Raw genomic sequence first — 12,823 nt, forward strand, 5'->3', positions numbered from 1 at the left:
TGACCTCTGTTCCATGCCCAGAAAATGGCAAAAAACAAACAAACCCAAAACCCTCCAGGATCCCTGTCCAAACTGGCCTGGAGAAAGATTGCTTCCTGACTCCAAAGTGGCGAGCAGCATTTCCCTGGCCATGTAAGAAATGGCTACAAGAACTAAGCACTGAGGCAACCCTTACTGCCCTCCCTCTCATGATCTGCCTAAGTTCACAGAATCAGCATTGATGTCAGATGGTCATCTAGCCTCTGTTCAAAAACCTCCAAAGAAGGAGAGCCTACCACCTCCCAAGGAAGCCTGTTCCACTGAGGAGCTGCTCTAACTGTCAGGAAGTTCTTCCTAATGTTTAGCCAAAAACTCTTCTGATATAATTTCAACCCACTGGTTCTGGTCCAACCTTCTGGGGCAACAGAAAACAACTCTGCACCATCCTCTATATGACAGCCCTTCAAGAACGTGAAGATGGTTATCATATCACCTCTCAGTCGTCTCCTCTCCAGGCTCCTTCAACCTTTCCCTATAGGACTTGGTCTCCGGACCCCTCACCATCTTTGTTGCCCTCCTCTGGACACATTCCAGCTTGTCTATATCCTTAAATTGTGGTGCCCAAAATAACTGCCTTGGGGACTTTTAGTTGAAAGGGAGTATATAAATGAACTAAAGTAAACTTTGTAGAGCAGGGGTTCCCAACCTTTGAGCCTGCAGGCACCTTTGGAATTTTGAGAGGAGATGGTGAATACCACCCCCAAATGGCTGCCAATAGAGATCACTGTAGCCATGTCATCACAGTTGAGGAAAGGAACCAACTGCCGCATCAGCCAAAGATGGTACAAGGCCAATCCGGCAGTGGCTACTACCTGGGCCTCCATAGTTAGGGAGCGATCCAGGAGCACTCCCAAACTCCTAACCTCTGACGCTGGCACCAAAGGTGCCCCATCAAAGGTCGGAAGAGGGAGCCCCAACCCCGAACCGGCCCGACTCAGGCACAGGACCTCCGTCTTCGCCGGGTTTAGTTGCAGCCAGCTCAGCCTGAGTCACCAGGCCACGGCCTGCAAGGCCCAGTGAAGATCTTCTGGGTCAGAGTCTGACTGGCTGCCCAACATCAGATAGAGTTGGGTGTCATCCGCTTATTGATGACACCCAAGCCCATACCTCTGGGCAATCTGGACAAGGGGGCGCATATAGCTGTTGAACAACATTGGGGAGAGCACCGCCCCCTGAGGCACACCGCATCCAAGCGGGTGCCTCTGGGACTGCTGTTCCCCGAGCACCACCCTCTGTCCCTGGCTTTGGAGAAAAGAGGCAAGCCAATGAAGGGCAAGCCCCTGAATCCCCACGTCGGCAAGACGACGGGTCAGCAGCTGGTGGTCAACTGTGTCAAACGTGGCCGACAAATCTAACAACAGCAGAGCTGCCATACCGCCTCAATCCAGATGCCTCCAGAGGTCGTCAGTAAGAGCGACCAGTACTGTCTCCGTCCCGTGACCCGGACGGAAGCCGGACTGGAATGGATCATCCAGAAAGCCCTGTAACTGAGTCGCCACCGCCCTCTCAATCAATTTGCCCAAATAGGGCCGATAGTTGGCCAATTCAGCCAGGTTTGGAGTTGGTTTTTTCAGGAGAGGGCGGACAATAGCTTCCTTGAGTGCCTCGGGGAACCACCCCTCAGAGAGAGACTTGTTGATAATCTCCCGCAAGGCACCTCGAAACCCCTCGTGGCCCGCTTTAATGAGCCTGGAGGGGCACGGATCAAGGCCGCACAGGGTTGGGTGCACAGATATGAGCAGTCTGTTGACTTCCTCCAGGCTGAGCCGGTCAAAACACTCTAAACCCGAAATCGAAGATGCGCAAGGGGCCTCCAGTTCGCTAACTGTATCAATTGTGGTGGGGAGGTCGCGGCGGAGCGCCAAGACTTTATCCGTGAAATAGCTCGCAAATGCCTCACAGCCAATATCCAATTTCCTACTATTTTGTCTGCCCTGTGGTAGAACTGTTAAAGACCAAATCATTCTAAATAATTGGGCTGGGCGTGAGCTCGCAGACGCAATCCTGGCTGCGTAGAATTCTCTCTTCACAGAGAATCGCCATCTCATAGGATCTCATAAACGTCCTATAAGCAGCTCTTGTAGCCTCGTCGCGAGCACGGCGCCACCGTCTCTCTAGCCGTCTTAGCTCTCACTTCATAAGCCGCAACCCCTGGGTATACCAGGGGGGTAGCCTAGGGCGAATGTGAAAGACCTCACCCGGAGACCATGAAGAATCACTGCTGATCTGAGAAGACAGTACTAACTTTGGTGGACCAAGGTTCTGGTTCAGTCTAAGGCAGCTTCATGTGTTCCTGTGTCTCTGTTTTCATAAGGGCCTGTGCTGAAACTAATTAACCTTTAAGAAATGTCTGCTTCCGATTAATTGGGTTTTAAATAAAGTCATTAGACAAATGAGTGGTGCAGATGCATCTCAAGTTTCTTCCCATTATAGCAACAATTGTAATATCTAATTAACAAAGTGGGGGAGTTAACTTGGCAGCCACAGTCAGGATGTCTAAGCCTGTTCTCATATTTGAGGAAGGAAGCCAGCCTGCTCAGATATGTATCTTTATCCACCAGGGGCAAAATGATTGTGTGCAGACAGCATATACAGAGTCTGCCTGATGTTCTGTTGCAAACTTTCTTAAATGTACCTGGGCCTTCCTTAGAGTACTGATCCATATTGGCAAAAACCGTTTCATCTCACTGGCAGCACCTACCCAAGATCCTTTAACTGGAGGTGCTAGGGACTAGACTCTGTGCATACTTCCATATATAATGGCTCCCTAGCCCGTGTGTTGTTTGTGACAAGCCTGTTTCTTTCATCTGAGCCACTGTTTTAGATTGCGATAGTTCACTCCAGGACTTTGTGTGGGCAAGAACAGAGAAAAGAGAAGTTGCTGTTACTACAGCTCCACACAGGGACAGAGCTTGATTTATTAAACTGTGCTCCTGCTTAACTATGCTGCGTCCTTATTCTGATGACTAGCATTAAAGACATGACCATCAAATGGGGATGAACGAGTTTATTTACGATTGTTATTATTATAATGAAGCAGGAGTGTCACCTCCATTTTGTTTTGTGCTTGCTAAACTGAATAAATTAAATGCTGTTACTCACTAGATTATATCACTGTCAAGGAGGCTTTCGTTGAATGTAGTTGCCTCATGTAAGAGTCAAATGTGATAAATAAATTTTTTAAAGTCCCTTACTATAAAATGTCTCTTCTTTTTTTAAGAATGATATTATCTTTTGATTTAACCTGTAATAATGTAAATGAATCCAAGTATTAACTGACATAATGAATTGGAACAGTGTAACTAATCTGATAAATAGCCCCTTAGAAATCAGAAATAGTGTTTATTTTATTTATTTCCAAGCTATATTAAGCATCTTTTTTGGGGGGGGGGGGAGATCAAAGTGATATACGGCAGCTTCGTAAAGAAAGCCTATCAAAGCGTGTACCAGATCCTCCAAACTCCAAGCATGAGAAACTTACAGAGTTGGATATCATCACTGTCATGTTACCCTAGTAATCTACTGTGATTAATGAAAAACAGATTCTGATGGTCAGGAAACCCTTGTGGACAAAATACCATGCAGTACAGGTTGCAGTAAGGGGGAGAAATTGGATTGGTACATGGCATTTTCTTCACAAGCATTTTATTCAACCCTGAGCACAAGCTTTTCAGAGGTCATTATGGGAAGGAAAAAATGTGGAAAATATCTGCTTCTACAGTTTCCTTGCACTTGCATCTCATAGGATCCACCCTATTAAAATTAATAAAATCAGCAGTGATTAATTAATACAAATAATCTCTCATATCTCACTGAGGATTTCTGTGGACAAACAGAAAGGGGAGCAATTTCTAACAATTTCCTCCCGCAGCAGACATCTGGCTGCCCCATTGATGGTCCTGGGGGTTGCTTTTTCTGGCAGAAGTTGCATTTCAGAGGGTGCTTTGGGCTGCAGAAGGAGCAGGGAGGCAAGGAAGTTCTACCCTGCAGACATAAATCCCTTCCGTCTGTGGACTTAACTAGTAAATGCAAGCCAACAAAAGCAGAAAAAGTATTTTAAAAGAAAAATATCCCATAGTTGTATTCTACATTTCCCAAATCATTGAATCATAGCTATTCTTGGGGGGGGGGGGGTATGAATGCTTAATATTTTCCCCTGTGTAGTACAAAAGTAGAATGATTTGTTTATTCTGCTTACTTCATTTATGCTCCATATTTCCCCCAAAATCAGCTTACCCTGTTCTCCTCTCCTCTGTTTTATCCTCACAACGACCCCCTGAGGTTGATTAGGCTGAGAGCATGTAAGTGGCCCAAGGTCACTCAGGATTCAGGAAGCTTGTCAAGTGGGGGATTTGAACCTGGGTCTCCCAGATCCTAGACTGCTACACTACACTGGCTCTCTATACTGGATCCTGTAATGATTGAAGAGTATTGATAAGATGGAGCTTGGTCTTATGGTTATGATTGTATATTATTTTCTCTTTCTTTATAGTGTTAATTTTAAATTAAAGTTTGTTTTTTAAAAAGTAGAATGATATACAAACTGAACATTATTGGTGCAAATCCCATTTCAGGTTTTTTTAATGTTACCTCTCTTTTTATTACAAGGTAAAAGCAAAGCAAGAGATGGAACTGAAACTTAGATCATTTGCTCCTCCATATGTATGTATATGGCTGCATCTCTTTTAAGAGTATACTTTAAAATGTCTGATTTTTTTAAAAATTAAAATTAACATGCTGTTTGTTTCAGGCATTTCATCCAGAGCTTTATTTGTTACCTGGAGTAGAAAGTATTTACTCATCTTCATCGTCAACTCCAGAGTGGCCTCCTAGTAATGCAGAATGTGTGTTAGCATATCATCATAAACCACTTAGTTCAGCTGCTCCAAAGCATGGAGTGGATCAAAATCCAGCAGTTTTGGAGACCTCCCTGAAAAATAATTTCAGTCAGATGCAAAAAAAAGGTAGGATTTTTTAAACGGATAGAATGTAACTGAAAAGTAAAGTTCTCTGGTTCTGCGTATAAAACAAAGTCTAGAATGATAAGATAATGAAATAATTTAAAAAAAATATAATTTACAAAGAAGGAAAAAGTGAGATATCTAACTTGTTTTAAGAAGGAAGACAATTGAGGCTGTTTCTAATGTTCAACTTCAGGTCAAGTTGACAATTAATGCCAAATCATTAATTTACTCTGAATTTTGATGATTTCCATTTGTTTCTCCTCCAGTAAGAAACGGACTGTCACCATGTCTTCTAATAGGTGGCAAATGAATTGCTGGATGGTCTTAAATTTTATATAGGCTGTATGTCTGCTTCAGTCTTACATTAAGTGTGCTGTGAGTGAATTGGCACAAATTGGGGAAGAAATGAAACAGACATTTAATATACTTGATGTATAAGGAATTGGTATGCAAACTGAATGCTGTTGTAGAGAGTGACATATAACTGGGGTCACTAGTTATGAATAGGCTGTGAATAACAGCCTCTTTTCAGCAAATTATATTGGTGAAGAAAGGAGCTGGCTTGAAATGTTAAAACACAAGTATTAAGCCCTGCTTAATAACATATAAAAAGGATATTTTTCGTACAACATGAAGTTCAGTAACAGAAATTATTATTATAATAAACATGACAGTTGTCAGGATGGTTTTTTGTCAGTAGTTTTAAGGTTGCACAAAACAGACACGTTATGATAATGCATTAGTAGCAGAGATACCCGAAAGCCATATTGTTCTTACAAGATCTAAATGGCCTTGGAGCTAGGAGATTTCCAGCATCACCTGCAGAACTGAAACTAGGGACTTTTTCAGTGATAGGCCAATGCTACTTTGGTCTTACACGGCATATTTTATGGCAGTGCCTATAAGTGATTCGTTATTGCTCTTTTAATTTTGAATTAGTGACTTGGATACATCTGTTGTTTCTCTTAACTTTGTTTTTGCCTAGAATGTGGCAACAGAAAGTAGACTTTGGCCCCTGCCACACGGCAGGGGAAAAGCCGCCAAAAAGCGTGGCTTTTAAAAGCCGCGCCAAAGTTGAAACGGCGCGGCGGGATCCCACGGATCCCCTGGCCGCGCCGCCTTTCTCCCCGGCATGATCAGACGCCGGGGAGAAAACACAGATCGGACGGCGAGCCAGCCGAACTGCGCATGTTGGAGCGCCGGCAATCAGACTCCCGGTTTGCGGCGCACCATTGGGATGAACCACCTTGGTAGGTGGTTCCAACTTGGAGCGGTTTATCGCGTGGATGGGCCAGTTCGGGGACGGAAGCACTACGCTTCCCAGATGTTGTGGTGTGATCGCGGCCATTTGCTCCGCCCCTGAACCGTCCCGCTACTGGCCCAAATCCCCTCGTGTGAACGGGACCTTAGTATTTATAAGCGTCTCTAAGAATATCACCTGTAACAGAAAAGCATACATTTACATAGTGATCATCATAACCTATAATATTCCAAATAGGGTTGCCAAGTCCTTATTGTATGTAGAGCGGGGGACACCAGCGCTGCTCTGGGAGTGTGTGTGCGCGTGCAAAGTGCGCGCGCGCCACAATTATGTCACCCGGAAGTGACACAACCACGTCGGGCATGCCGGGGGCGGGGCCACAATCATCCGAGGGAAAACCATAGTTTTCCCTCGGATGACCGCAGCCCCACCCCCAACGCGCCCAACGCAACTGCATCACTTCCGGGTGACGTGCTGACGCCAGGCTCGTCGCGTGCTTTGGGGGTGGGGTTCCCCCCGGGGCCCGATCCACCGGCGGCGGGTAACGGGCCTCTTGGGCAGGGGTTTCCCCGCCCCTCAGGGGGACTTGGCAAACCTAATTCCAAAGTATACATGACATATTTCAGTGTATCTTAATATATACTATTGTCCTTTTTTTGGAGAAGAAATCCATTCTAACATAGACCAACAGGAATCCATTACTACTTCTTGTATACTGCCTAATTTAAACCTTGAAGAACAAAATTCTGTAAAAAAATTATCATCAGTGAAAGCTCCTCAAAGAAAGCCTCGAAGACAAGCCCTAAGAAGGCAAACCTCTCCCAGAAATGGTAAGAAATATGAAACTGTTCCTCACGTAAATCAGAAGAGTGACCAAGATAAAACTGAAGTAAATCTTATCCAACCTAAGACCAAAGGTACACTTTATTTTCCTACATCAGTGTTATGTTCTGTATTTCTTTGCATTCAGATTTGAAGTTAGCATGAACAAATATACAGCTTTGACTTCCACAATCTCTCTTTTCTAAAAAGCTGGCATACCTATGATTAATGATAAAACATAATGCTGATCTTTCAGGTGCAGGGAAATATCACCAAAACATGTGCATGCAAAGACTTGTATTGATTGATATTAAATCCTTTGTACAAATCTCTTGGTGTCCCTGAAACTTGTCCAGCAGTCATATGTGGGCAGTTTTAGTAGAAGATTTTCCATCATTGTAGATTACTTTAAAGAGAGATAACCAGGATTCTTGTGTTAGAACTAAGCAGAAGCCAAAAGTTACCATTGCTTGCCTTAATAAGGGGGGAAAGGGAGTGGTAAGGGAGAGGACAGTACTGACCACAACACTTTAAAAAGAGGTGATGAATCAATAGACTGGGTCCTGGGTCCTTATGTCCTGGATTCCCCCCCCCCCCCCAGTTTTCCTCTTCCCCCTTGCACCTTTCTTGTTGCTAGACTCTTGAATGTTGGACAACTAATAGTATTCTTGCTCTCTCACCTATTTTGGAAATGTTCATGTTTATTTCAGACAGATACATTCAGAATTTACACATACTGATTGTAGTACATTTCAGCCAGAGTTATGGCAGGTATTGCCTTAAGGAAACCTTTGACCTTTTGTAGACGGCGAGTGTTTCACTCAATGCTTATTTTTCTGCATATCTATCAGGGTTACCCACACAGCATAGAGAAATGCTGGGAGATTTGGGGGTGGTGTCTGTTTGGGGAGGATATGATGTTGCTTCTGGGTGATGCCCTTAGTTGTCTCCCCAGTCTCTATGGTCTTTACCACAGAAATTTCTAGAGTGTCACTATATGGAAGCCATTTTTTCCTTCCTGCTTCTCTATTCCTCATTGGCAGGAAATTGGGGCTGGGGGCTGGTAATTCCCCACCACAGGCAGGTAATTATTTGAATCCATAGCTTGAAATGGATTTGCAAGCATGGTTTGGAGGCTAGCTAACTATAATAGTTTGATTTGGACTTTGTAGGAAATTATGGTTTGCAGTAACCTATACCTCACTGTTTAAAATAATTGTTTAAGTATGTTTACGAATTATGGGTTGTAGGTTAGAGCTAACCATAGTTGCCCTGTTTAGAATCACAGCAAACCAAGGCTATAGCTACCTTAAAATGGAGGATGGAATTGAAACAAAAGAGGGGAGACGCAGCGCACACAAACCTGCAGCACATTCCCAGTTCTTCAAGTCATTTTGGAGGGTCATTTTCAGCCAGATTTTATGACCCTAATAAAATAATATTGTTAGATTGCTATATATTGACCTTTGTATGATGCAGAAGAACTCTCTATACTTTTAGATGCAAATACAGAAGATGGAGACAACAATGCAAAAGGAAGACGTACCACAGGAGATTCTGGGATCCCAGAATCCTTGGAAGACAGAGATCAGGAATATTTACACAGCAAGAAAAGGTAATGAAATATCCTTTCCTGACAGTGTTAACTGTTCTTTAAAATCATGCTGAGAATTCTTAATATGGAAAAAGTAAACATGTAAATTAGTTTTCAGGCAAATGTAATTATACATATGAATTTGTTCTCATAATCTCTCTTCCTGTATGTGAGATGGTTGCTTCCTCAGATTACTGTGCCTTGCCCAATTTGTCATCAGCTAGTTTCCCCACCCTGAAACAAAGAAACCTGCCACCCCGGTGTATTCTTTGCTAGACCCACTAGCCTTTTCAACAAATTTAATTAGGATTGTTAGTTTTAATGCAGTTGTTACAGTGTACTTTGGTTTCATCTTTAGCCAACAGCATCCTGATATTACCAAGTCTGCTGCTGACACTGGTGGCATGCAGGATAACCAGGTATGTTTTTCAAGGATCCAGTGAAAAACATGAGGGGGCCAAAGCCGGTTATTATCATAGTTCCTACGTTGAGCTTTGTTCTTTCCGATTGAAAACTGGAACAGTAACATGGAACTATAGCTATATTTCTTTATTAATTTATAAGATTTATATCTCACCTTTCAGCCCAGTCAGGGCCACCAATGTTTCCAACAACTAAAAATAGAAAGACAGAGGTACACCAATTAAAAATATAGGACAGGGAGCAGAGATAATTGCAGGAGCATCAGAGGAAACGAAAAAGTCTTCACCAACTGGCTGAGGACAGTAATAAAAGGGGACAGATAAATATCCGTGATGAGGGATACCCTAAGTCCCACAGAGCAATGGTGAAGTCCAGCTTGCCTAGACAGAAGTCCACAAGACTAGTGTGCCCTAGGATATGCCACAAAATACCTTGTGGAGATTCTGTGATAGATATGCATAGGTCCTTGTCAAATGATTTTCAATAAATAGGATGTTTCAACATTAGATGAAGAGTAGGCTGGAGTTACCCTTTCTTTTGGATTCAGCTAGTGTCTCCTATTTCATGAATAATAGGAATAACATCATATAACTTTTATTTGGTCCTAGGCTGATGAGAATAACATAGATAATTTTACTTATCCAAGCCAGTATCTTCAACCTCCTACTCCACCTCTGCTGGCTCTGTGTATAAATAGACCTCAAACTCCCAACAGAGTATTTTCAACAGAGGGTAAGTAAATCCTTCCATGAAATCATATGGAAATAAATTTTTATGCTAAGTTAAAAGTACATGAACTTTGTATTAACAACATGGTTTAAATGGTTTGAGATTAAAAATCACAACATTTTACAGCACTGGGGTTAGAGAGCTTTTGCTGCCTCACCTATTAAGTAAATTTGCTTAAAGCCAATAACCCAATCCATTCCTTCAACAAGTCTTCTGAGAACTCTTCATGATCAGGGAGCCTTTAATTCACCATTTGTAACTGACAGCAGTTTTCAGAGGCATTAATCCCAATACCCTAATGCCTGCCTTTTTTTTGGCTAACTGATCCCTGAATGAGTAAGTGAGGCGAAAATAGGGTTAATTCCATGTTTGCAGCAGCAAAGTTAATCTGTTCAGCTACATCACTAAACATTGTGATACAAACTATAAACAATCCAGAAACTTGCCCAGTTCCTAGTTATTTTTGGTTGCAGTTGTTCCCAATAGATTCTAATTTAGGATTTTAAACATCATTTGAAAATGACTCATCTTATATTCTAATAGCCACCCGTGGGCCCATCTGCAGACAGTTAAATCTGCAGATCAGGGCCACACAGAGGCTAAACAGATCTTTCTGCACACTTGGGGGACTCTCAGGGTGTGCAGAAAAATCTGAAATATTTAAAAAAATACAAGGGGGGATTAAATTCCATCCAAAATTTAAAAAGCATTATCTGCACAAGCACAGAAAACACAACTACCTCTGGTGGTGCGGCAGCCCAGGAGCCATGCTGGGCCTGGTGGTGGCCTGGTGGGCTGGGAGCCACGTAGCGCCTGGCAGCAGGGCAGCCCCGGAGCTGTGCTGGCCCCAGTGGTGGAGTTGCAGCAGCCTGGGAGGGAAGTCTGCCGGGAGACTGCTGGGAGACACAGAGACTCACTCTCTGTGGCTCATCTGGAGCTGAATGAGCTGCAGAAAGTGGTGGGAGGGGGGAGTCTCTATTGGCTTGCTCAGAGAACCTCTGGGTAAGCCAGTAGAGACTCCCCCTGCTGCTGTCTATGGCTCACCCAGAGCAGCTCTGGGCAAGCCAGCACAGTTTCCCCCCCAGCTCTTCATTGAGTCGCAGAGAAGTTGGGGGGGGAGGGGAGACTGTGCTGGCTCTTCCAGGTCAGCAGCAGAGAGCGACGGTGAGGGAGGAAGTCTCTATTGGCTCGCTGGGAGCTGCACTGGATGAGCCAGCACAGCCCCCCCCCCCCCTTTCAGCAGGCTGCAGAAAGACTGGAACTCCCCACTTGTCATATATATAATTCCAAACTGAGCCCTGGAGTCTGGATTAATAGATCTGCAAAATGGAGCAAGAGACAGATGTGGGGATTTCTGTTCAAACCTGAAAGAACTACAAGTTTGCTTAAAAAATCTGAAATCTAAAAAAAAAAAATACAAGTGGGGGATTAAAACTTCCACAAATAATAGCAACAACACCTATGACTAAGAAAACAGTGCTTACTGAGCTCTCAGTAGCCTTTTGGGTAGGCAACCACAACAGTATGCTGAGCCTTGGTTTCTGTAAAACAAAGCCATAGGAGGAGAGCAGGAGAGTTGCCCTCTGCAGGTCCTTGCAGTCTCCTCCTTGTTCTTTTTCTAACAACATTAGCAACAAATGCTTAAGATGGCATGTCTACATAGCATCTCACAATTCCAGTTGAAACGATGGATAAAATACTAGAGGAGTCGGAGATAAGCTGCAATGTGTGGTTTTGTGTGTCGACTCAACACCACTTCTTCTCTGCAGTTTCCAGCATTTGCTGTGTGAATAAGGGTATCCTTGTGGGATGTGTGCATGGATGCCAGGTGGCATGTAGGGATCAGATACTCCAAACCAGAACACTCTATAATGCTACCTGCCCTCCTTTAAACATGTGGATGTTCCTTAATGTAATATTTTAAATTTCTTTGCGTGAGTGAGAACCTCTTTGTTGTAAACCCCTCAGGGGTTGGCCAATAGCAACCCTACAGATTTCCCCCCCTTTTCTTAAGAAAAGCACTACAAACTCAGAATTGCTTATGGTAGGCTGTTCCCAGCTTTAATCTTCACAAATGTGCTGCATATTGGATTTCTTTTCATCAGGAAATGAGTTAAATAGGCAGTTGCAACCTATCAAGGCAGAAAGAAAGCATCTGGAGAAGACTAGAGAGGAGCTGATTAAAAAAGTGAAAGGCTTGCTTGTGCAGAACAAACTAAGGAGATACCATGGTATGCTGATAGTGATAAATTGATATTTCTTTTTAAATTGTTGTTTATAAATAAATTACAAAATGAATCTAGAAAAAGAAGGGGAAATACTTACAATGTAATATCAATAAAGCTGATAGACCCAGATAAATATAAAGGTTTGGATAGCACAAATAGTTTATAGGAGTCCACAAATAGTTTATAGAAGCTCATAGAAGAGAAAAAGGAACAATTTCATCCCATTTCCCCTCTGCATTACAGCTGACTGTTAGTACAGGCAAGTCCCTCAACCCTGGGAATAAACTTTCCCTGGACTGGAAATGGCTCCAATGGGGAGGGGAGGGGAGGGGAGAGTGGGGAAGATCTTGTAGTCCTGGCACCCATGGATCACCTTGCTCTGAGCTCCACTTCCTGTTGCTTTCTGGACTCTCCTATATTTTTTATCAAGCAGTTATGTTTTGTCAAGATATCCCTCCTCTTTAGTGGAAGGAAAGAATAGAAAGTGGGGAGTAGTTTTATTTATGCTGGGAGAAGCAAACTGTAGGCTAATCTCTTACTAATGTTGGGAAGGGGGTTATGTTAGGTATCTTACTTCAGAGTTCACCTGGGTTTCATCACAGCGGACCTACTTTACAAGTTAACTGTGTTTGCCCTTCAGGTTTCTCCCCCCACACACACACTTAGGGTTGCCAGCCTCCAGGTGGGGCCTGGGGATCTCCCGCTTTTACAACTGATCTCCAGCTGACAGAGATCAGCTCCCCTGGAGAAAATGGCTGCTTTG

The 12,823-nt window shown here is 43.4% G+C and overlaps 1 protein-coding gene across 1 annotated transcript in view; it reads left to right on the top strand.

The window, feature by feature from the left end:
• The window catches only part of SPATA1 (spermatogenesis associated 1), a 33,384-nt gene that overhangs the window by 12,580 nt on the left and 7,981 nt on the right, over window positions 1-12,823 (top strand). The window contains exons 4-9 of the mRNA XM_015419387.1: window positions 4,648-4,701; window positions 4,790-5,003; window positions 8,587-8,701; window positions 9,039-9,099; window positions 9,712-9,835; window positions 11,938-12,063. Coding sequence (XP_015274873.1) covers window positions 4,648-4,701; window positions 4,790-5,003; window positions 8,587-8,701; window positions 9,039-9,099; window positions 9,712-9,835; window positions 11,938-12,063 — 694 coding nt within the window. The remainder of the gene's footprint in view (window positions 1-4,647; window positions 4,702-4,789; window positions 5,004-8,586; window positions 8,702-9,038; window positions 9,100-9,711; window positions 9,836-11,937; window positions 12,064-12,823) is intronic.

The sequence above is a fragment of the Gekko japonicus genome, unplaced genomic scaffold (assembly GCF_001447785.1).
Source record: "Gekko japonicus isolate JY-2015 unplaced genomic scaffold, Gekko_japonicus_V1.1 scaffold494, whole genome shotgun sequence".
In the NCBI taxonomy this organism is placed as follows: Eukaryota; Metazoa; Chordata; class Lepidosauria; order Squamata; family Gekkonidae; genus Gekko; species Gekko japonicus.